The 23527-nt window shown below is 54.2% G+C and overlaps 2 protein-coding genes across 2 annotated transcripts; both read left to right on the top strand.

Moving 5' to 3' along the window:
- Positions 1 to 474: 474 nt before the first annotated feature.
- LOC116941707 (tyrosyl-DNA phosphodiesterase 2-like) lies at positions 475 to 7779 on the top strand. Its single transcript, XM_032953049.2, has 7 exons — positions 475 to 791; positions 2606 to 2751; positions 3826 to 3936; positions 4300 to 4391; positions 4574 to 4692; positions 5234 to 5404; positions 5792 to 7779. The coding sequence occupies exons 1-7, from the start codon at positions 684 to 686 to the stop codon at positions 6131 to 6133; spliced, it is 1089 nt and encodes a 362-aa protein (XP_032808940.1). The 5' UTR covers positions 475 to 683; the 3' UTR covers positions 6134 to 7779.
- Positions 7780 to 9547: 1768 nt separating this feature from the next.
- On the top strand, positions 9548 to 22562 carry SLC17A5 (solute carrier family 17 member 5). Its single transcript, XM_032953050.2, has 12 exons — positions 9548 to 9746; positions 15179 to 15399; positions 16056 to 16133; positions 16643 to 16798; positions 17000 to 17087; positions 17460 to 17546; positions 18064 to 18185; positions 18617 to 18778; positions 19037 to 19169; positions 19513 to 19660; positions 20028 to 20118; positions 20581 to 22562. The coding sequence occupies exons 1-12, from the start codon at positions 9626 to 9628 to the stop codon at positions 20719 to 20721; spliced, it is 1548 nt and encodes a 515-aa protein (XP_032808941.2). The 5' UTR covers positions 9548 to 9625; the 3' UTR covers positions 20722 to 22562.
- Positions 22563 to 23527: the final 965 nt, after the last annotated feature.

The raw sequence follows: 23527 nt of genomic DNA, 5'->3' as shown, positions 1-23527 counted from the left end.
GGCACACGAATCAGTGAATGTGCAGCTCGGGTTGAGCAACTAAATCGTGGGATACCTTGCTTTCAGTATCAAAGAATGAAAAACAATAATAGGTTTTACCCTTTTCGGCAATAAAACATGTTTCAAAGGAAGATGCATGATGTTTTATCAGAGCATATTTTGTTTGCATGTTCAACACAAATACACGTGTGGTTCATGCCGACAGGATTCCTTGCAAAAATAGTTTATATTTGGCGTTTGAACCTCTTCACACCAGAAATATTAAACCCTATTCTTATTTTTTCAAACAATGATACTCGCCTAAAAAAAGGTCCCATGTTAAACCGTATAGGCTGACAGCTTAAGTCCGAACTTTTGTCCACAGGATAAGGTTTTATTCGCGAAATACGAAACGCGCTCGGGACACAGCCCTCGCGAGCCGCCGTCTGGCCGGGCACCCTCTACATTTCCCAGCGCGGATAGGCGTCGCGGGCCCCCCCCCCGCGTCGCTCAAGCGAACTGGGGATTGTGAACGGTGTGTGGTGGGGGTTGTGAGATACGCGGACACGCAGACGCGCGCCGACCCCGTCCGCTCACGGCTTTCTGCGCTAATCGGGTCGTTGATTGATCGATCGGGTCGTTGATTGATCGATCCGCCCGTGGTGGGGTAGGGGGGGTGGTGGATTGATCGGCGCGGACAGGCGATGGAGGGCGCGGCCGAGGAGAGGCTCTGCGCCGAGTTCAGGAGCATCACGGGCGCGGACCGCGGCCTCGCCAAGCGCTACCTGGGCCGGGCCGCCTGGGACCTGCAGGTGGCACGCGGGGGGCACGCGGGGGGCACGCGGGGGGAGCGGGGGGCACGCGAGGGGCACGCGGGGGGGCGGGGGGTGCGGGGGGCACGCGGGGGGGGGGGGCGGGGGCACGCGGGGGGGCGGGGGGCACGGGGGGGGCACGGCGGGGGTGGACATAAGAATGGGAGGCATGGGTGGACATAAGAATGGGAGGCATGGGATGGGGGGGAGACATGGTTCATGGTGGGAGGAAGGGGGGGTGACTTGCGGGGCAGGGGGAGACACGGGGAGACATAGGGGGAGACACGGGGAGATCGGGAGACACGGGGAGACATAGGGGGAGACACGGGGAGACATAGGGGGAGACACGGGGAGAGATAGGGGGAGACACGGGGAGATCGGGAGACACGGGGAGACATAGGGGGAGACACGGGGAGAGATAGGGGGAGACACGGGGAGAGATAGGGGGAGACACGGGGAGAGATAGGGGGAGACACGGGGAGAAATAGAGGGAGACACGGGGAGAGATAGGGGGAGACACGGGGAGAGATAGGGGGAGACACGGGGAGAGATAGGGGAGACACGGGGAGAGATAGGGGGAGACACGGGGAGAGATAGGGTGAGACACGGGGAGAGATAGGGGGAGACACGGGGAGAGATAGGGGAAGACACGGGGAGAGATAGGGGGAGACACGGGGAGATTGGGAGACACGGGGAGAGATAGGGGGAGACACGGGGAAAGATAGGGGGAGACACGGGGAGAGATAGGGGGAGACACGGGGAGAAATAGAGGGAGACACGGGGAGAGATAGGGGGAGACACGGGGAGAGATAGAGGGAGACACGGGGAGAGATAGGGTGAGACACGGGGAGAGATAGGGGGAGACACGGGGAGAGATACGGGGAGACACGGGGAGAGATAGAGGGAGACACGGGGAGAGATAGAGGGAGACACGGGGAGAGATAGAGGGAGACACTGGGAGAGATAGGGGGAGACACGGGGAGAGATAGGGGGAGACACGGGGAGAGATAGGGGGAGACACGGGGAGAAATAGAGGGAGACACGGGGAGAGATAGGGGGAGACACGGGAAGAGATAGGGGGAGACACGGGGAGAGATAGGGGGAGACACGGGGAGAGATAGGGGGAGACACGGGGAGAGATAGAGGGAGACACGGGGAGAGATAGGGTGAGACATGGGGAGAGATAGGGGGAGACACGGGGAGAGATACGGGGAGACACGGGGAGAGATAGAGGGAGACACGGGGAGAGATAGAGGGAGACACGGGGAGAGATAGAGGGAGACACGGGGAGAGATAGGGGGAGACACGGGGAGAGATAGAGGGAGACACTGGGAGAGATAGGGGGAGACACGGGGAGAGATAGAGGGAGACACGGGGAGAGATAGGGGGAGACACGGGGAGAGATAGAGTGAGACACGGGGAGAGATAGAGGGAGACACTGGGAGAGATAGGGGGAGACACGGGGAGAGATAGGGGGAGACACGGGGAGAGATAGAGGGAGACACGGGGAGAGATAGGGGAGACACGGGGAGAGATCGGGGGAGACACGGGGAGAGATAGGGGGAGACACGGGGAGGCACCGGGAGGAGGAGAGCGAGGTAGACGGGATTCACGGGGAAACGCAGGAGAAACAGGGGGCAGGGGGGGGGGTTCACGGTGTTAGACACAGGGAGATGGGGGAGAAACAGGGACAGATATGGGTTGGGGGGCTGATCTTGGGCCAGTGAATCCCAATTACGCCCCCAGCTCTGCAAGACCCCTGAGCTCCATGCTGGGCCCCTAACCCCTTAGTGGTGGTGTGCTTGTGTCCACAGCACGCCCTGAACACCTACTTTGAGGGAGACACTGACCCGGGCAGCTCGGTGGCTTCCGCGATGCAGCCGCCCCCCGTGGAGGTGCTGGACGTGAGCTCCGACCTGGAGGTCATCGAGGAGAACTCGCTGCCACCCAACCTGCACAGGTGACGCCCTCCCCAGGGGGACACCAGGGGGACGAAAAAGAGCAAGGGTGGTGGCCACCAGGTAGTCTGAAGGTCGCAGTCTAGGGACACAGGAGTGTCTGGTGTGAGTCTCTGATATTATTGGCGGGGGTCAATGGAGTTGGAGTCTTGGGTTCGCGGGGTCAGTGTCTGAGGCGACGTTCAAGTTGGGTGCACCTCTTACGTCACGCTTCCTGGTCGCGTGGCCGAGCAATAGCACTTTTGCCGCTCGTTGCAGAGGCTTGTGGTTCAAGCATGCCTCCGTGAACTTAGCTTTCCAGGCGTCGTCAGGGTCAAAGTTCCATTTGTCAAAGTTTGCGGGTCCAAAAAGGGGTTGCCCGCGACTTTGAGCGGTGGTAAGGAACGTTTTTGAGATCCTGGCGGATGTGGAGAGGTTCGTTTCCCACAATTTGCTGGACCTCCTCGAGGTTCGCAGCATTGTGGCGAATGGACGGGGGTAGTGATGTGCGACAACACGGGAAACCACGGCGTTGGGTTCGACTTGAGGATCAGCAAGTCGAGTGTGGCTACGTCTGGTCCCTACGAATTCGCAGTACTCTGCTAAGGAGTACACAAAGGGCCATGACTGGCAGACTGATGGCCTCTTGCAGGCTGGTACTGCACAGGGACGGCTTCCATCAGTAGGCATTCTAGGGTAAAAGAAAACTACAGCTGGGAATCTACATAAGTCTTTTCTCGTATAACGTGGTAATTGCCTTCCTGAAGAACACCGCGTTATGGAAAAATCTCGTTATAATAAATAATGTATAATATAGGGTAAAGCACAGTCCGCGATAACACGTGGTATGCGTCCACAGGCTGAACGAAGACTGAGGCACGCGGATAGCATCTAGAAGCATCCAGCAGCATCCCGCCTTGTGCGATGCTACGCTGGGGCAGCGTTATATCCAATTTGCGTTGTGAAAACATGCGTGGTAGGAGAACAGACTGTGATTGAGATACAATGTAAGAAGCGTTGAGTTTCTCAGGCTTTTAAGCACCGTGTGCATGAAAATTCGTATCGTTTTTTTTTGTGTCGCGGGTTACTGCGCTCAGTGCTAGCGGCGGGGACGAGGGGTCTCTGTCGCTGCTCTGCTGGAACCTGGACGGGCTCATGGAGGAGCAGATCCAGCTTCGAGCTCGTGGGGCCTGCAACATCATCGCATTGTAAGTGTGGAGGATGTTGGGTGAACGCCTATTTCGACAATCGTCATTAAGCGCGTAACACCACGTCGAGTCACTGGTTCAAATGAATCGGCTTCTAAGGTCTGTTGCTGGGCCCCTTAGCTCTGTTTCGGCAATGTGCCGTTAATGATATTCCTGTAAGACTCATTCAGGAATTTATCCAAACATTGCAGTGTAATGTACAAGCTCCTGAAAAGGGTTCTTGAGGCTCATACTTTAGTGTATCAGGCTTTTCTGGATATATAAAGGTCTGTGCTTGCATGTCGCACGCTACACAGAGGCGCCACGCGTGTTGTGGGGGTGGTACTGATGACCCACCCGTGTCCTCATTGCCTGATGCTGCAGACACTCTCCCGACGTGGTTTATCTGCAAGAGCTGGTGCCTCCCTACCTCGGCTACCTGCAGCAGCGAGCCACCAGCTACCACATCATCCCCGGTGTGTGGCTGAATCTGGTGGTGCTGCGGCCAGTTTCGTGAGCTCTGATGGGGACGTCGCGCTGCACAGGGTTTGTGGTTCCGTGCTCGTAACAAACGTGAAGTGCGTCGTATTGCCGGTGCTGTGTGATGTGGCGATGTTGTACGATGGGGGTTGCGGTGATTGTGGCCCGCACTGTGCAGCTGATGAGCAGGGCTACTTCACTGCCGTGATGCTGAAGAAATCTCGCGTGCGGCTCATCTCCCACGAGGTCATCCCCTTTCCCACCTCCGTCATGGGGCGCAACCTACTGGCGGTCAGGGTAAGCCCAGTGGCACCCTGCACCCAGCCATGGCTTGCAGTTCACAGCACACAGCATCCAGGAACAATACCCAGCAACTGTCACCCAACTATAGCAAAACAGCATCCAGCAAGTAGCCACAGCTCTGACTGCAGCACCCAATGTGTAGTAACCAGCACCCGAGGCGAGATATTATTTTCCTCGCCTGGTATGCAGGAGGACGTGGGCTCCATCCCGATCCTACGCCTGTATATTTGGAGTTTGCATGTTCTCCCCGAAGTTGCGTGGATTTTTCTCCGGGTCCTCTGGTTTTTCCTTCCACATTTAGAAACATCCGTTTCGAGTATTTGGATGTTATTCATTTCCATGTGAAAAGCCACTTCGTCGAGCTATCATTTGTGGCCAGGTCACTTCTTAAAGAGAGCTAAATAGCTCAGTGGGCTTTACCTGATAAAATAAAAAGTTTAGTTAGTTTCTTAGTATAATCCCATCAGCCAACGACAGCAGCATGCACACGGGCCAGGGCTGTGCCACCTGACGGGCTCTACCTGTCTGCGTGCAGGCGGAGGTGTCAGGGGTGCCGCTGTACCTGCTGACGTCACATCTGGAGAGCACTGTCTCACACACCAAGGAGCGCGTGCGCCAGCTTCAGCAGGTGCTGCAGAGGATGGCGCTCGCGCCTAGCAACGCCACCACCATCTTCGGGGGCGACACCAATCTGAGGGACAAGGAGGCGAGTCCCACCCTTCTCCCTCCCCGCTGACCGCCCTGCCTGCCTTACATTTGTGAACGGAATTAGTGGCAAAAGTATTCTTCGGCGAGTGTTATTTTTTTTATATTGGTCAACGAAGATCTGAGTGGACAAAAAATTTTCAAACGTGACGATGACTACGACTGCGGCCTACCAAAGAACCAAAGCTCGACTGACCACGAAATGAACAAGTTTATTGTATCTTTCAAAACATAAAATGAGCAACGATAATCACGATATGACGATATTTAGCAAAACGGACGATACGATTGTCATGGGACCTTGTACCATACTACACATACCGTGTCAACCCTATCCGACACAGGTGGTGTGTCGTGATGCTTGAGGGCGGTGCCGGCGTGCGTGCAGGTGTCTCAGATAGGGGGGTTGCCCCCCGGCGTGGGCGACGTGTGGGAGCTGCTTGGCCGCCCCGAGGAGACGCGCTACACCTGGGACACCACCCTCAACGACAACCTCAAGCTGGGGGGCGCTCGCTCCTCCCGCCTGCGCTTCGACCGCCTCTTCTACCAGCAGCCGCTCACAGCTCGCTCGCCCGGACCTTCCAGCCTACCCGGTGGCGGCGGCGGTGGCGGCGTGGACGCCACGGTTGTGCCGCGCTCGCTGCGCCTCGTGGGGACCGAGCGACTGGCATGTGGGAAGTTCCCCAGCGACCACTGGGGGTTGCTGGCGCACTTTGACCTGGTGCTGTAGGCAGTGGCGTGTCCGTTTAAGGCAGGCCCCCTTGACGCGCCACTGTGCAGACGAGTGGCGGGCCCGCACGTGCATGCATGTGCGCGAGAATGTTTCATCTCCCCCGTGGTGTGTCGACGCGTCCCGTGTGTGTTCACCGCTCTGGTCACGACGTCGCGATTGCAACGGGAAGGGCGCAGCACGCTTCCCGGGTCCCGTTGAGACCCGGCCACGGCTTTCTTGTTTCAGTAGCTGAGCCACCATTGCCCTCCCCGCACAAGGCCTCCGCATCACACGTGTTGGCTGAAAGGGTCGTAGGCTGGCGTTAAGACCGTCGTTGTCTTTGAAATGTAACCTGCATTAGGTAAGGTACTTCATGTTTCCGAGTTCTGTACATTCCTTAGGCGAGGAACATGACTTGAAAATACATGCCCACCCTGGCTGTAGAGCGAGGGTATTAGTAAAGTACATACACGCAAAGGGTTTTAAAGTCGACAATCTTTTTTGTTTTAGCCAATGCACAGGAGAACATGACGTCAACAACGGAAAGAGTTGAGGACTGGAGACCAGCTGCGAATTTATTTTTTCGCCTGAAGGTGGGGAGATTTTGGTGAGGTGAGAGTATGTATGTATAACGAGCGACTTCCGTGACATGTCGTGTAGAGGGCACTCTTCTTTATTTCACATACGGGCACAACACAGGCCAACCTTCTCTTTCTTTTCCGAGTACACACTTGTTAGCGTCCTTACAGACTACGCACACGGTCGATCATCCGGCGTGGTTCCACCCGTCCACTCCTGGCCTTGCCGCTGGTTGACGGCGTGCCGGTAAGGGTGGTGGAACTCCGCAGGAGATCTGCCACGTGGCCGAACGATGGAGAGAGATGACGGCGAGCAGCGACACAGTCCGGACGCAAGACTCCACACACCGAGCACGAGTCCTAGTCCACCCATGTTTATGTTGCCGCAGGCCCGGCTAGGCTCTGCCTCCGGCCACGCCCTCTCGTGGAACCTTCCAGCGGGTTCCCGGAGTATCTCGGCTAGCCCCGCCCCTTACCTTTGGCCCAGATACCTCTCCCTTTGGGATTGGATGATGTTTTAGTGGTGCACGTACCCGTGCTTCCCTTTTCCCACCAGCAGGTGTTGTCATATCATTACATCTGTATGTTGAACTTCTTTCGCACCGTGCGTAGCCAACCGTGCTAAGGACAAACTAAACACAACAGTTCTCAAGAAATTAGTTTTAAATCTACATTTAAAAGTGCATAGCTCCAGTGGCTTCCTAATATCGGAAGGAAGAGCATTCCACACGGCCCCAGAAACGCTTCTGAAAGCGTGCCACGCGGTGACCATCTTACAAGCCGCTGTGAGGATGACCGGAGTAGAGTGTGGCAATGAACGTTGGGAGTCGTGAAAGCACCAAGGAGCCTTCGAGTATTGAGGATTTTAAGTGATAGAGAGCGAGGAGTAGGAGGATTGACAGTGCTGAGGGGCACAGGGAGAGAAAGTTTAACACCACGTGAATATTGTAACAAATTTGAGCACTTTGTGAAGGAGAGGCCAAGTGTTGAGGTTGCTCCATGGTTTAGTCCCAACCTGCCATGGAGTATTTGTTCGAGTTTCATGTTTTTTCTTTGAAATCCAAATTAAAAACAGTTCTGTTTGTATACACTGGTGCTGGGGTGGGTTACTTTGTCTCTGCATGCATCGTGTGTGCGTGTGTGGTTGTGTCGTCCCCAACATGTGTTTTTGCACCACTCTGAGCCATATTGTGGTTTAGTGTGTGGAGCAGCAGATCGTGAGGTCGTGAGATTGGATCTCAGGGCTTGACTGACGACCCGAATTCATCATCATCATCATCTAACTACCTCGCCTGCTATACAGGAGGTCGTGGATTCGATCCCGACCCAGACGCCTGCTGTATATTTGGAGTTTGCATGCCTATCATCACGATGGCTAGGAGATGTGAACTACCTCGCCTGCCATGCAGGAGGTCGTGGATTCGATCCCGACCCAGACGCCTGCTGTATATTTGGAGTTTGCAGTGTCTCCCCGTGGTCGCGTGGATTTTCTCCAGGTCCTCCGGGTTTTCCCTCCACATTGAGAAACACGTGTTTAGAGTATTTGGCTGCTATAAATTTCCACGTGATAAGCCGCTTCGTTGAGCTATCATTTGTGGCCAGGTCGCTTCAGAAAAAAGGTATATATCTCAGTGGGCATTAGCTGGTAAAGTTAAAAATAGTTTCATAGTTTACGTCACGGCTATTGTGACAGCAGTTCCCAACCTTTTCAACTCCACACACTTCGCGGACTACCAAACGCTACTCTCGTAGTTATATTTGGGATTGTACATTTCCTTAGTGGGGGTGTTATTAGTATTTTAGTTCTTCTTTCCCGCGGACCGCAGGTTGAGTGCATCCACAGCCACCCAGTGATTGAAGAGGGCCACGTGGAGGGCCACGTGGCTGCAGAATTGGTGAATTCGGGGAGCACGAGAGGGAGAGGGCACGCTGCACAAATGGATGCTTTTTTTCCCTCTCCCTCTGCACCCGCAACCGCCTAGCACGGCAGAAGGCTGTTGCTCTACTGGACATCTGTGATAAAGAGCTTCATAGCTCATCGGATTCCGCCGGTCTAAATAAAGACTGATTCTGCTCATTCAAGACACCATAGCAGACTCAACACTGCCTGGCTTTCGAGATAAACGCGCTGTGGTGATTTTTTTGCTCGTGCCAACTTACCATGGGAATGGCTCGACAACTGGGAATGGCCGTCGTAGGGACCATCTTACTCAGGGACGGGATGGCCCCGGAGACGGCCATCTTACTGGGGGAGGAGGTGGACCGGGAAACGGCCATCTTACTCGGGGAGGAGGTGGCCCGGGAGATGGCCATCTTACTCGGGGAGGAGAGGGGAGGAGGTGGACCGGGAAACGGACATCTTACTCGGGGAGGAGGTGGCCGGGAGACGGCCATCTTACTCGGGGAGGATGTGGCCCGGAAGATGGCCATCTTACTCGGGGAAGATGTGGCCCGCGAGACGGCCATCTTACTTGGGGAGGATGTGGTCCGGGAGACGGCCATCTTACTCGGGGGAAGAAGTGGCCCTGGAGACGGCCATCTTACTCGGGGAGGATGTGGCCCGGGAGACGGCCATCTTACTCGGGGAGGATGTGGCCCGAGAGACGGCCAAACTACTCGAGGAGGATGTGGCCCGGGACACGGCCATCTTACTCGGGGAGGATGTGGCCCGGGAGACGGCCATCCTACTCGGGGAGGATGTGGCCCGGGAGACTGCCATCTTACTCGAGGAGGATGTGGCCCGTGACACGGCCATCTTACTCGGGGAGGATGTGGCCCGGGAGACGGCCATCTTACTCGGGGAGGATGTGGCCCGTGACACGGCCATCTTACTCGGGGAGGATGTGGCCCGGGAGACTGCCATCTTACTCGGGGAGGATGTGGCCCGGGGTGGGGGTGCCGGCTACCTCAGCCCTCACGTGAGCGGTGAACGATGTCGCAGAACGAAGTCTCCGATGGCGAGGAGGAGGCGGAGGATGCGACGGAGGAGACAGCACGGAGCAGTCGCTCCGACACGCAGCCCCTGCTGCCCCGCAGTAATGTGTCTGCCCCCGGTACGAGGCGACTCCCGTGTCACCATCGACACACTACGCCAGCATTACCATGACCATCAACAACCACCTTCGTTACCATCAACGTCATCATCAACATCAAAATCACCTTCATTACTATAAACAACACCTTCATCAACATCATAGCCATCGATATCACCATCGTTCCCGTTACAATCTCCAGTCTTCGCGATGCGGAGGTCTCGACGCTCCTTCCTTTACAAAGTCGGGCGGTGTCGGCAGGAGGACTGTCACTCTGCTCGTACTGCCGGCTCAGTACTGTACTGTGAGAGTACTGTCGTCTTAATAGTACTGTGAGAGTACTGTCGTCTTAATAGTACTGTGAGAGTACTGTCGTCTTAATAGTACTGTGAGAGTACTGTCGTCTTAATAGTACTGTGAGAGTACTGTCGTCTTAATAGTACTGTGAGAGTACTGTCGTCTTAATAGTACTGTGAGAGCACTGTCGTCTTAATAGTACTGTGAGAGTACTGTCGTCTTAATAGTACTGTGAGAGTACTGTTGTCTTAATAGTACTGTGAGAGCACTGTCGTCTTAATAGTACTGTGAGAGTACTGTCGTCTTAATAGTACTGATGTAAGTACTGTCTTAATAGTACTGTGAGAGTACTGTCGTCTTAATAGTACTGTGAGAGTACTGTCGTCTTAATAGTACTGATGTGAGAGTACTGTCGTCTTAATAGTAGTGAGAGTACTGTCGTCTTAATAGTACTGTGAGAGTACTGTCGTCTTAATAGTACTGTGAGAGTACTGTCGTCTTAATAGTACTGTGAGAGTACTGTCGTCTTAATAGTACTGTGAGAGTACTGTCGTCTTAATAGTACTGTGAGAGTACTGTCGTCTTAATAGTACTGTGAGAGTACTGTCGTCTTAATAGTACTGTGAGAGTACTGTCGTCTTAATAGTACTGTGAGAGTACTGTCGTCTTAATAGTATTGTGTGAGTACTGTCGTCTTAATAGTACTGTGAGAGTACTGTCGTCTTAATAGTACTGTGAGAGTACTGTCGTCTTAATAGTACTGATGTAAGTACTGTGGTCTTAATAGTACTGTGAGAGGTCTGTGGTCTTAATAGTACTGATGTAAGTACTGTCGTCTTAATAGTACTGATGAGAGTACTGTCGTCTTAATAGTACTGTGAGAGTACTGTCGTCTTAATAGTACTGTGAGAGTACTGTCGTCTTAATAGTACTGTGAGAGTACTGTCGTCTTAATAGTACTGTGAGAGTACTGTCGTCTTAATAGTACTGTGAGAGTACTGTCGTCTTAATAGTACTGTGAGAGTACTGTCGTCTTAATAGTACTGTGAGAGTACTGTCGTCTTAATAGTACTGTGAGAGTACTGTCGTCTTAATAGTACTGTGAGAGTACTGTCGTCTTAATAGTACTGTGTGAGTACTGTCGTCTTAATAGTACTGTAAGAGTACTGTCGTCTTAATAGTACTGTGAGAGTACTGTCGTCTTAATAGTACTGATGTGAAATAACCAAAGAGTATTGCCAGTGTTGTGATGTGGGCACTACCGGCTTCGTGTCAAGAGGCCTCATCTTGGGGGGTATAGATTGTACCGTCCGTACTGCCTGCTGTCACAGTACTTCATGCAAGTGCTGTACTCTGTCTGCTGTAAGTCACGAGTCGCTCGTTTAGTACCGTCCCTGCCTGATTGTACTGCGTGTGTTTGTACTGCTAGTGTTGTCATTACAGATGCATGTTAGTGCTGCTGCCTCTCAGCGTGGGCTTCGCTTGCCTCGGTTTCTGCAATGCAGTTTGTGTTGATGCCTATAATGGTATGGACGTAATTGAGTCTGCACTTATTATAGCTGTGCTGTTAGTGAGTCTGTACTGGTATCTCTGCTGTCGGTGAGTCTGTACTGGTATCTGTGCTGTCAGTGTCTGTACTGGTATCTGTGATGTCAGTGACTGTACTGGTATCTGTGCTGTCGATGAGTCTGTACTGGTATCTGTGCTGTCAGTGAGTCTGTACTGGTATCTGTGGTGTCAGTGAGTCTATACTGGTATCTGTGGTGTCGGTGAGTCTGTACTGGTATCTGTGCTGTTAGTGAATCTGTACTGGTATCTGTGGTGTCAGTGAGTCTATACTGGTATCTGTGGTGTCAGTGAGTCTGTACTGGTATCTGTGATGTCAGTGACTGTATTGGTATCTGTGGTGTCGGTGAGTCTGTACTGGTATCTGTGCTGTTAGTGAATCTGTACTGGTATCTGTGGTGTCAGTGAGTCTGTACTGGTATCTGTGCTGTCGGTGAGTCTGTACTGGTATCTGTGGTGTCAGTGAGTCTGTACTAGTGTCTGTGGTGTCAGTGATTCTGTACTGGTATCTGTGGTGTCAGTGAGTCTGTACTGGTATCTGTGGTGTCAGTGAGTCTGTACTGGTATATGTGCTGTCGGTGAGTCTGTACTGGTATATGTGCTGTCAATGAGTCTGTACTGGTATCTGTGGTGTCAGTGAGTTTGTACTGGTATCTGTGCTGTCAGTGAGTCTGTACTGGTATCTGTGCTGTCAGTGAGTCTGTACTGGTATCTGTGGTGTCAGTGAGTCTGTACTGGTATCTGTGGTGTCAGTGAGTCTGTACTTGTGTCTGTGCTGTCAGTGAGTCTGTACTGGTATCTGTGATGTCAGTGACTGTACTGGTATCTGTGCTGTCGGTGAGTCTGTACTGGTATCTGTGCTGTCAGTGAGTCTGTACTGGTATCTGTGGTGTCAGTCTGTACTGGTATCTGTGCTGTCGGTGAGTCTGTACTGGTATCTGTGCTGTCAGTGAGTCTGTACTGGTATCTGTGGTGTCAGTGAGTCTGTACTGGTATCTGTGGTGTCAGTGAGTCTGTACTGGTATCTGTGATGTCAGTGAGTCTGTAGTGGTATCTGTGCTGTCAGTGAGTCTGTACTGGTATCTTTGCTGTCAGTGAGTCTGTACTGGTATCTGTGGTGTCAGTGAGTCTGTACTGGTATCTGTGATGTCAGTGAGTCTGTACTGGTATCTGTGGTGTCAGTGAGTCTGTACTGGTATCTGTGGTGTCAGTGACTGTACTGGTATTCGTGCTGTCAGTGAGTCTGTACTGGTATCTGTGCTGTCAGTGAGTCTGTACTGGTATCTGTGGTGTCAGTGACTGTACTGGTATCTGTGCTGTCGGTGAGTCTATACTGGTATCTGTGGTGTCAGTGAGTCTGTACTGGTATCTGTGCTGTCAGTAAGTCTGTACTGGTATCTGTGGTGTCAGTGAGTCTGTACTGGTATCTGTGCTGTGAGTGAGTCTGTACTGGTATCTGTGGTGTCAGTGAGTCTGTACTGGTATCTGTGGTGTCAGTGAGTCTGTACTGGTATCTGTGGTGTCAGTGAGTCTGTACTGGTATCTGTGCTGTCAGTAAGTCTGTACTGGTATCTGTGGTGTCAGTGAGTCTGTACTGGTATCTGTGCTGTGAGTGAGTCTGTACTGGTATCTGTGGTGTCAGTGAGTCTGTACTGGTATCTGTGGTGTCAGTGAGTCTGTACTGGTATCTGTGGTGTCAGTGAGTCTGTACTGGTATCTGTGCTGTGAGTGAGTCTGTACTGGTATCTGTGGTGTCAGTGAGTCTGTACTGGTATCTGTGGTGTCAGTGAGTCTGTACTGGTATCTGTGGTGTCAGTGACTGTACTGGTATCTGTGCTGTCAGTGAGTCTGTACTGGTATCTGTGGTGTCAGTGAGTCTGTACTGGTATATGTGCTGTCGGTGAGTCTATACTGGTATCTGTGGTGTCAGTGAGTCTGTACTGGTATCTGTGCTGTCGGTGAGTCTGTACTGGTATCTGTGCTGTCAGTGAGTTTGTACTGGTATCTGTGGTGTCAGTGAGTCTGTACTGGTATTTGTGGTGTCAGTGAGTCTGTACTGGTATCTGTGGTGTCAGTGACTACTGGTATCTGTGCTGTCAGTGAGTCTGTACTGGTATCTGTGCTGTCAGTGAGTCTGTACTGGTATCTGTGCTGTCGGTGAGTCTACTGGTATCTGTGCTGTTAGTGAATCTGTACTGGTATCTGTGCTGTCGGTGAGTCTATACTGGTATCTGTGGTGTCAGTGAGTCTGTACTGGTATCTGTGCTGTCAGTAAGTCTGTACTGGTATCTGTGGTGTCAGTGAGTCTGTACTGGTATCTGTGCTGTGAGTGAGTCTGTACTGGTATCTGTGGTGTCAGTGAGTCTGTACTGGTATCTGTGGTGTCAGTGAGTCTGTACTGGTATCTGTGGTGTCAGTGAGTCTGTACTGGTATCTGTGCTGTGAGTGAGTCTGTACTGGTATCTGTGGTGTCAGTGAGTCTGTACTGGTATCTGTGGTGTCAGTGAGTCTGTACTGGTATCTGTGCTGTCGGTGAGTCTGTACTGGTATCTGTGCTGTCAGTGAGTCTGTACTGGTATCTGTGGTGTCAGTGAGTCTGTACTGGTATATGTGCTGTCGGTGAGTCTATACTGGTATCTGTGGTGTCAGTGAGTCTGTACTGGTATCTGTGCTGTCGGTGAGTCTGTACTGGTATCTGTGCTGTCAGTGAGTTTGTACTGGTATCTGTGGTGTCAGTGAGTCTGTACTGGTATTTGTGGTGTCAGTGAGTCTGTACTGGTATCTGTGGTGTCAGTGACTACCTGTATCTGTGCTGTCAGTGAGTCTGTACTGGTATCTGTGCTGTCAGTGAGTCTGTACTGGTATCTGTGCTGTCGGTGAGTCTACTGGTATCTGTGATGTTAGTGAATCTGTACTGGTATCTGTGGTGTCAGTGAGTCTGTACAGGTATCTGTGGTGTCAGTGATTCTGTACTGGTATCTGTGGTGTCAGTGAGTCTTTACTGGTACCTGTGCTGTCGGTGAGTCTGTACTGGTATCTGTGGTGTCGGTGAGTCTGTACTGGTATCTGTGGTGTCAGTGAGTCTGTACTGGTATCTGTGCTGTCGGGGAGTCTGTACTGGTATCTGTGGTGTCAGTGAGTCTGTACTGGTATTTGTGCTGTCAGTGAGTCTGTACTGGTATCTGTGGTGTCAGTGAGTCTGTACTGGTATCTGTGCTGTGAGTGAGTCTGTACTGGTATCTGTGCTGTCGGTGAGTCTGTACTGGTATCTGTGCTGTCAGTGACTGTACTGGTATCTGTGCTGTTAGTGAGTCTGTACTGGTTTCTGTGCTGTTAGTGACTGTACTGCCATCTGTGCTGTCAGTGAGTCTGCACTTATTATAGCTGTGGTGTCAATAAGTCTGTACTGGTATCTGTGCTGTCAGTGAGTCTGTACTGGTATCAGTGGTGTCAGCGAGTCTCCTGATATCTGTGTTATCAGTGACTGTACTCATATATGTGGTGTCAGTAAATGCCGTGATATCTGTGGTGTCAGTTTGCTGATGTCGGCGAGCCCTCACTTTCGCCCGCGCTGTCGCCCGCGCATGCAGGAGCGCCCATGTGCTGCTCCGCGCGCTACAACCTAGCGGTGCTCTCCTTCCTTGGCTTCTTCATGGTCTACGCGCTGCGCGTTAACCTCAGCGTCGCCCTGGTCGCCATGGTAAACCACACCACCGACGGCAACGTGACGGCGGCGTCACCGTGGCATGCGGGTGACGTGGACTGCCCGGGGCACGTGGTGGACAACGGCACGGATGCGGGGCCCGGTCGGGTGAGCGCTGCCCTGCTCGCCGCCGTCTCTCCGCTCGCCCGCTCACTGATCCACTCTCTCACCCTGACTCACCCACTCGCTCACACTACCACCCCACACTCGCTTGACCACCTCGCTTAAGCGTTTGCTGCTGCTGCAAAGGAACAGAAGCAAAGGAACAGATGTTTACTCTGCGACCACTCACTCATCCACTTGCTCGAGGAATCTTGCTCTTCGCTCACTCGCTCGTCCATCTGTCCACCCGCTCACCCATTTTTATCACCAACTGGGACTGTCTGCTCACTCACTCATGCACCCACGTATACTCTCCGCCCACCCGCTTGCACGCCCTTTCACTCAATCTCCCACTCGCTCGCCCGCTCGCAGGCCAACTCACTCGCTCGTCTGCTCGGTCGTTTGCTCACCTACACCTGCCTTTTGCTCACCTGCTCGCCCGTTGGTTTTGCTCGCTTCCCGCATCTTGTGCAGTCTGCTCACCTTGCTCGTCTCTCCAATTGCTCACTCCTACTGCCCTCTGCCTCTCCCCGACCCTCCACAAACGGGACAAGGATGTGATTTCACAAGGTTCTGTTTATAGTTATAAATGGTTTATTTTGACACGCTCCACGTGATCCTAAGCCTTCTCCTCTCACCCCCCCTCGTGTGGTCTTGCTCAGGGACCAAAGTACAACTGGGATGTGAAGACCCAGGGCTGGATCCTCAGTGCCTTCTTCTATGGCTACATCATCACACAGGTGCGCGGGTGCTTAGCGGGACGGCACAGTGGATGATTGCGCATCCCCCGCTTGCTCTCGGCTAATTTACATGCCAGACACGAATGCCTGGAACACACCTGCATCACCATGCCATGCCACCCAACCACGCTATGCCACCACGCACACCTGTGTGCAGGGAAGATGCCCTGCATGTAGGAACAGGTGGCGTGTGGTGGAGGGTGCTCGTGCGCAGGTGATGTAGCGGTTAAAGCGCTGCACTACGAACCCGGAAATCCGGGTTCGATTCCCGCGAACACCAGTGGCGATTATCTGAACTAGTCCTGGGCTTACCCTAGGTCGACTCGGCCTCAAATGTGTACCCGGTGCGGTGTGTAAAAAATCGGCACTTGGGAAACAAAGGCCGCTGGGCGTGGTGCTGACCAGCCACCCCCTCGTCGTGCCCCGTGCCAGCCTTCAAAAGTGTTCGCTAACAGCCCCAACAGTCTGTTTAGACTATACGGGGGACCTTTGTCTTTTTGTGTGCGCAGGTGCCCGGGGGATACCTGGCCGGGCGCTACGGGGGGAAGATGTTGTTCGGGATCGGCGTCGCCTGCACCACGCTGCTGACGTTGGCCACGCCGCCCGCGGCGAGCTTCGGGGTCCCCTGGGTCATTGTGGTGCGCGTCATCGAGGGCTTCGGGGAGGTACGGGAGATCACGGAGGCACCGAGGGGAACGCGGCACAGGGAGGCTTGCAAAGATACGGGGAGACACTGGGGATGCACCCGGGGGAGGGGGTTGGTTACGCGGAGATACCAGCGCAGACAGAAACACACGGGGAGATGTTGGGACTTACAAGCGGACGTAGAGATGTCTTTGTATGTGTCTGCATCTGCCCGTATGCAGGGAGCCACTTTTCCCACCATGCACGCCATGTGGGCCCACTGGGCCCCTCCGCTGGAGAGGAGCCGGCTGGTCACCATCTGCTACGCCGGTGGGCGCCCCCCACGCCTGGTCCCCCTCACTCCATCCCCTCGCTCCCCACTGCTTACTGGGCCAGTTCTCCTGCCACTGCAGTCTTAGACGGAGTAGTGCCACTCTGTGCCTCCACCTGTCATGGTGAAAGCCACCTGCTGGGCCGATGGACCAGCCCGCTAACTCTGCTCAAAAATCGGGACACTGTCCGCTGACACTGGAGACTCCTCACCCACACCCATATATGAGACCACTCTGGCTATACACATTACGCCCCACTCATTATGTACACTGTCTTGAAACGCAGTCGCATTTAATTGCTGTGTAACTCCACACTGTAATCGTGTTGTTATTATACCGTGGCGGGGGGGGGGCTCTGTTATCACCACAGGTGCTCAGTTTGGGACGGTCGTGTCTCTGCCGCTGTCGGGCCTTCTCATCGACACCCTGGGCTGGCCGTCCGTCTTCTACATATTCGGTGAGTGCCGGGTCCATGCCAGCAGAGGCACCTGATCAGGAATTGGGTCACACTATACCCAATAATGGTGGAAGTGACGGAGTGGCAGTGTGTGGTGGTGGCGGTGTGTGGCGGTGACGATGTGTAGCGGTGGTGTGTGGTGGTGGTTTGGTGGCAGCGGTGGTGAGCAGCTTGACGGTGAAGCTGGGTGGGTGAGTAATGCTGAGTGAGTGAACGAGTACAAAAATGAGTCGAGCGAGTGACACTACGTAAGTGAGTGTGAGTGAGTTAGTGAGGCGGGGTGGGGGTAAGCGAGTGACTGAGTGAATGAGTGAGCGAGACAGTGGCCAGTGATGCTCGGTGGGTGATGCCGAGTAAGTAAATGCGTGAGTGGCTGAGTGAGTAAATGAGTGATTGAGCGGGTGGGTGTGTGAGTGAGTAGATGATGCTCTGTGGGACGCGAGTGAGTGACTGAGCGAGCGAGCCAACGAGTGAGTGAGCGAGACAAGGGCTCAGTGACCTTGGGTGGGTGCGGCAGGCGGGCTGGGTGTGGCGTGGTGCGTCCTGTGGTTCCTGCTGGCCTGGGACACCCCCGACAGCCACCCACACATCTCGGAGCAAGAGAAGCGCTACATCAAGGACTCACTTCGGCACATGGAGGTGTGAGCACACGAGCGGGTGTCACTTGGGCAGTGGGTGTGTGCGCAGCGAGCTATCCATGGAGTGAGCACCTGGCAATCAATGTTGGTGTGCAGATGGGCCTGTGCCTATATGTGTGTGTTTGTGTGTGACCACACACGAAGGCACGAGGGGAGCGGTGGCACAGTAGTTAGCACACTACGCGACAAACTCGGTGACCCCAGTTTGATTCCAGCTCACGACCAATGAGTTGGGCCTCCCCTAGAGTATCCGTTTCGCACGGTTGGCTACGTACGGTGTGAAAGAAGATAAACATACATGGTGTGGTGTGTAAACATCAGCACTGGGGAGAGAAAAGGCGGCCATGTGTGATGTTGACCACCCCTTCCTGTGCCGTTCCGGCCTTCACAGGTGCCACACGTTAACGGCTACGTCTGTCGTCCTATTTGCAGCATGGCGAGGGTCACCGGCGTGTGCCCTGGGGGAGCATGGCACTATCCCCGCGCCTCTGGGCCATCATTGTCGCCCACTTCTGCTACAACTGGGCATTCTACACGCTGCTCACGTGCCTGCCCATGTACATGAACGACGTCCTGCACTTCAACATCAAGAAGGTGCTGCCCACCTCCCCCCCTCGCCTTTCAGCTCCGCCGACACGTCGCTCCCCGACCGTCTTGTCGGCCGATTAATTTTGCCCACGCCTGTAAAACGTCTGGCAGTTCACCAGCATTGATACAAGCAAGGCTGATTCTGCTGGTGAGACACTCCCTCGTGTGCCATGTCAGCCTTAACAGGTGCTCGCGAACAGCACTTGCCCCAACAGTCGGTGTAAGCTATACGGGGGGCGGGGATCTTTGTGTTTGTGTGACCAGAACGGGCTGCTGTCTGCTCTGCCCTACCTGGGCTGCTGGATGGCCATGATGCTGGGAGGACAGGTAGCTGACCGCATCCGCATGCGCCACCTGCTGTCCGTCACGGCCACGCGCAAGGTCTTCACCACGCTGGGTGCGTTCTCTCCGTCACATTCAAGATCACTTTTACTCTCCGTCAATCATTCTCGATCACTCGTTCTGTCTGTCACTAATTCGCTCCGTCATTCCTTCTCTCTCTTACTCATTCTCTCAGTCACTCGTTCTCTCCGTCACTCATTCTGCTTATCACTAATTCGCTCCATCACACTCACTCTCTGTCAATCATTCTTTCTGCCACTCCTCTCTGTCCCTAATTTTCTCCACTCATTCTCACCGTCACCCATTCTCTCCGTCGCTCGCGATTCGTGACTTGCGTCCGTCCCTCGCCCTCACACCCGCCCTTTCGCCCGCTCCCGCCCGCTCCCGCCGTCCCCCAGGCCTGCTGGGCCCCGGCGTGTTCCTGGTGGCCACCGGCTTCGTGGGCTGCAACTACACACTGGCGGTCGCCTTCCTCACACTCTCCTCCTCCATGGGGGGGCTCAGCATGTCCGGCTTCAACATCAACCACCTGGACATCGCGCCACAGTGAGGGCCGCGTGCCGGCACACCCGCCCGCCGGCACGCGAGGCCGCCGCCGCGCGTAGTCGGTGCTCGCCAGCGGGTCGAGCTCGTGCGTGTGCGTGTGTGCACGTGTGTACAGTATAGTGGGGAGCGGTGGTGTAGCAGTTAGCGCGCTGCGCTATGAACCCGGCGACCCGATTATCTGAACCGGTCATGGGCCTCCCCTAGGTCGACTCAGCCTTAAATTAGAACCTGGTGTTGTGTGTAAACAACAGCATTGGGGAGATAAAAGTGGGCATGTGCTGTGCCGGCCTTAATAGGTGCTCGCGAACAGCACTTGCCCCAACAGTCTGTAAAGGCTACATGGGGGTATCTTTGTTTTTCTGTACAGATATGCTGGCATTCTCCTCGGCATCACCAACACGTTTGCCACAATCCCCGGCTTCCTGGGGCCTCTGGTCGTAGGGTACCTGACCCCCGAGGTGAGAGGTCACTTCCAAACTCATCCATCACATCACGACAAAATAAACAAGCAATGTCTCCTTCACATGTCCATCTCTCCACGTTAAAGTATTTTTTGATACAACCCATCAGCCATACGGCCTTGAGGGAATGCAAAATTACAGCAGCGTCGTTTCAACACAAGCAAACTCTGGACCGGTTTCGCCATACAATGTCTCAGGCTTACTTGAATCAGGCAGAATCAGAATATGTATTTATATTGGACGAATCCGATGTCCAGTAGGGGCACGGGGTCAGAACGTTACAACAAACAATGCAAAAACACGATAGGAGTGCAAAGTTTACTGATGAACTGCCGATCTTCAGAGGAAAGGACCCTAACCCTTAATGATAATTGTCACCGTGAAATCGCCGGTCGCGGCCGAGGTCTGCGAAGCTTTGGCGTTGACGAGCTCGCTTTACCCATGCGTGCGTGTGGGCAGCACTCGCTGCCCGAGTGGCAGACGGTGTTCAACATCGCGGCGAGCGTGGACGCGTTCGGGGCACTCGTCTACCTCGTGCTGGGCTCCGGGGAGCTGCAGGATTGGGCCAAGGACCTGCCGATTCACACGCGTGCACAGTGATATCACGCACGCAACACCACGCACGCAACACCACGCACGCACAGTGATATCACGCACGCAACACCATGTACGCACGCACAGTGATACCACGCACTCAACACCATGTACGCAACACCACGCACGCACAGTGATATCACGCACGCAACACCATGTACGCACGCACAGTTATACCACGCACGCAACACCACGCACGCAACACCACGCATGCACAGTGATATCACGCACACAACACCATGTACGCACGCACAGTGATATCACACATGCAACACCACGCACGCACAGTGATATCACGCACACAACACCATGCACGCACGCACAGTGATATCACACACACACATCACATACCTCATGCACACACAGACATAGCACACGTAACACGCGCGCACAGTGATATCACACACACAAGAAGCGCACGGTGATATCAAACAACATGTACACAGTGATATCACACACGGAATGTACACAGTGATATCACACACTGCATGCACACAGTGATATCACACACGGCATGCACACAGTGATATCACACACGGCATGCACACAGTGATATCACACACGGCATGCACACAGTGATATCACACATCACAGGCCTTGCACACACCTCGCACGCACAGTGATATCACACACACAACACGTGCACACACCTCACGCAGACGCACGCACAGCGATATCACACACACGTCAAACCCACACACCTCACACGCACGCGTGTGCAATCGTAGCCCACGCACGTGACCTCCATGCGTGGGCGCTGGGAGCCTCCATAAGTGCCTTGATTGTTTACACTACGCCCGGCTGTGAGACGTGGCGGGGAGACTGCTGGCGGTGATTGTTCTGGTGGGGAGACCGGTGCCCTCCACCCACCTCTTCGCCGCCTCACCCAGTCGTGGGAAGCCCTGGGCAGCCACGGGAGTGATTGTCCTGCGCTGGTTGTGCTGCCGTACGCTGAGCCAGCACCGTTACCATACCCGCTCAGCCCAGCCGTGGGGTGGCACATTAAGAACGAACAGGGTGAATGAAGCGGGTGGGCGGGCTGCAGGGATACACAAAATGCCCCACATGGGGAGGCTGTAGTTGGTGTCAAGGGTATGGCTGGTGCTGCTTTGTTTGGCCGGTGTATAATGAGGGGTAGGGTCCAGTTGGTTGGTGTGGTGTATGGTTATGTGTAGGGCAGTGTTCTTCACTAATGTTCAGAGAGGGGGCCCACTTTCGCCGATAAGACATCAGTGTGAGGGCCGCCACACATTTAAAACCATTGGGGTTTGACAGCACGATGATGATGGGAGTGTTTTCCCATTTGTGTATTGTCGGCGGCCGCACTAAAGGCCACGAGGGGCTGCCAGTGACCCGTGGGCCTTGCAACGAAGAACGCTGGCGTATGGTCTGGTCGGCGAGTAAAGCATGGTTCGCGGTGTGGTCGTGAGTGCGGTATGGTTATTTACAGGGATTGCTTGGCTGGTGGGGTCGAGTTAGAGGTTGACACGTGTTCACCGGTCACTGCTGATGTCAGCTCTGCCGTCACTGCCGAGCGAGCGACGCCTCCGCCACACGCTGCTCACGGCCGTGCCCGCCAAATGGCCACGGTTTTTTGTATCTTCAGGCTTTTTTTAATCTGAAAGAGGTGGAGATAAGGGCTTCGGTATTTGTTCGATGATATTGCACTTTTTCTGCGGCTCGGATGAAAGCGTCCCTCGTGTAACCGGGGCGGCTGCTGTTGCCGTGCCGCCCGCGTGATTTTGTCCGTCGATTTCTATGCGCTCCGGTTGCGATCGTCAAAACTGCCGTCGCGGAGGCACCGGAGCGGCCACTCTTTCTAATAATAAATGACACTCCCTTGGTAATGCCTGACGTGTGGAGCCTCACTTCAGCAAAGCAATTCGCCGTCACCCTGGTATGAGGCTGGTGGGGTGCTGGGCCATGTCATTAATCGCAAAGTGCCCACCACCGAGACCGCTCGCACCGAAGCAGGACTTTTAAAACCCGAGATCGCTGTTCATGCAGCTCGAACGTTGGGACTTTTATTTAAAAGCGTTGGTGAGAACCGGCTTCAGAAACCCGCAGTGACCACGCATGAAAAGGGCGGTCAAATGGCCCCCCACGACCCGCACGGGGTAGGGGGGGGCCCTCATCCAGCAGTGGATTGACTTAACGGACTGTGAAAAAAAGAGCTTCATAGTTCAGCGGATTCCTCCTGTCTCTTTCAAGGGAGACCTTGGTGGCAAAGCCGCAGTAAACACGCCGTCAACGTCGGCATGTGGTCGGGATCGTACGTTGACCCAACATGCCATGTTAACTGGGAGGTAGCAAAGAAGTTAAATAGATTTTTTTATTTAACAAAAATTTAACAGTGACTAACCATTAGCATTTGAACATCAAGCCTTGCAGTGACAAGGTGACTGAGCAGCGCAAACATTTGAAAGGCAAAGCCCATCACTCTTAAAAACGAAGTGAAAAACGCCCTACAGTGTTATGTCAAAAATATCTTCCCGCCCGCTAGTGCCCGATTAGCGCGGCCACGATGCACGCGGCCGTGGGTGGCGGGGCCGTCCGAAATGAAGCCGCGGGTCGCGTGGGGCTCGCGGGCTGTGGGCTCCGTGGCCCTGGGACACAGCGCACCGGGCAACCCCGGGGGCTCCCCACGCGCCCACGTGGAGGACCGTGTGACCATGTGGTGTACCCCCACCCCTGACACACACGGGAGGGGGACCACGTGTTCCACCCCTACCACTGACACGTGTTGGGGGGGGGGGGGTAGGGGTGCCGCGTGCCCCCTACTGACGGGGGGGTAGGGGTGCCGCGTGCCCCC

The sequence above is a fragment of the Petromyzon marinus genome, chromosome 12, assembly GCF_048934315.1.
Source record: "Petromyzon marinus isolate PM22_M1 ecotype Great Lakes invasive population chromosome 12, UKy_Petmar_22M1.pri1.0, whole genome shotgun sequence".
Classification (NCBI taxonomy): domain Eukaryota; kingdom Metazoa; phylum Chordata; class Hyperoartia; order Petromyzontiformes; family Petromyzontidae; genus Petromyzon; species Petromyzon marinus.
The sequence above is the reverse complement of the archived record's forward strand: the minus strand, read 5'-3'. Positions and strand labels throughout refer to the sequence as shown.

What these genes read in the sequence shown, in the direction of transcription:
- LOC116941707 (XM_032953049.2), top strand. Translation starts at nt 684, where the DNA reads ATGGAGGGCGCGGCCGAGGAGAGGCTCTGCGCCGAGTTCAGGAGCATC. An exon ending in GGGCCGCCTGGGACCTGCAG is followed by an intron (nt 792 to 2,605) that starts GTGGCACGCGGG and finishes TTGTGTCCACAG; the next exon opens with CACGCCCTGAACACCTACTT. An exon ending in CAGCTACCACATCATCCCCG is followed by an intron (nt 4,392 to 4,573) that starts GTGTGTGGCTGA and finishes CGCACTGTGCAG; the next exon opens with CTGATGAGCAGGGCTACTTC.
- SLC17A5 (XM_032953050.2), top strand. Translation starts at nt 9,626, where the DNA reads ATGTCGCAGAACGAAGTCTCCGATGGCGAGGAGGAGGCGGAGGATGCG. An exon ending in TCATCGAGGGCTTCGGGGAG is followed by an intron (nt 16,799 to 16,999) that starts GTACGGGAGATC and finishes GCCCGTATGCAG; the next exon opens with GGAGCCACTTTTCCCACCAT. An exon ending in ACTCACTTCGGCACATGGAG is followed by an intron (nt 18,186 to 18,616) that starts GTGTGAGCACAC and finishes TCCTATTTGCAG; the next exon opens with CATGGCGAGGGTCACCGGCG.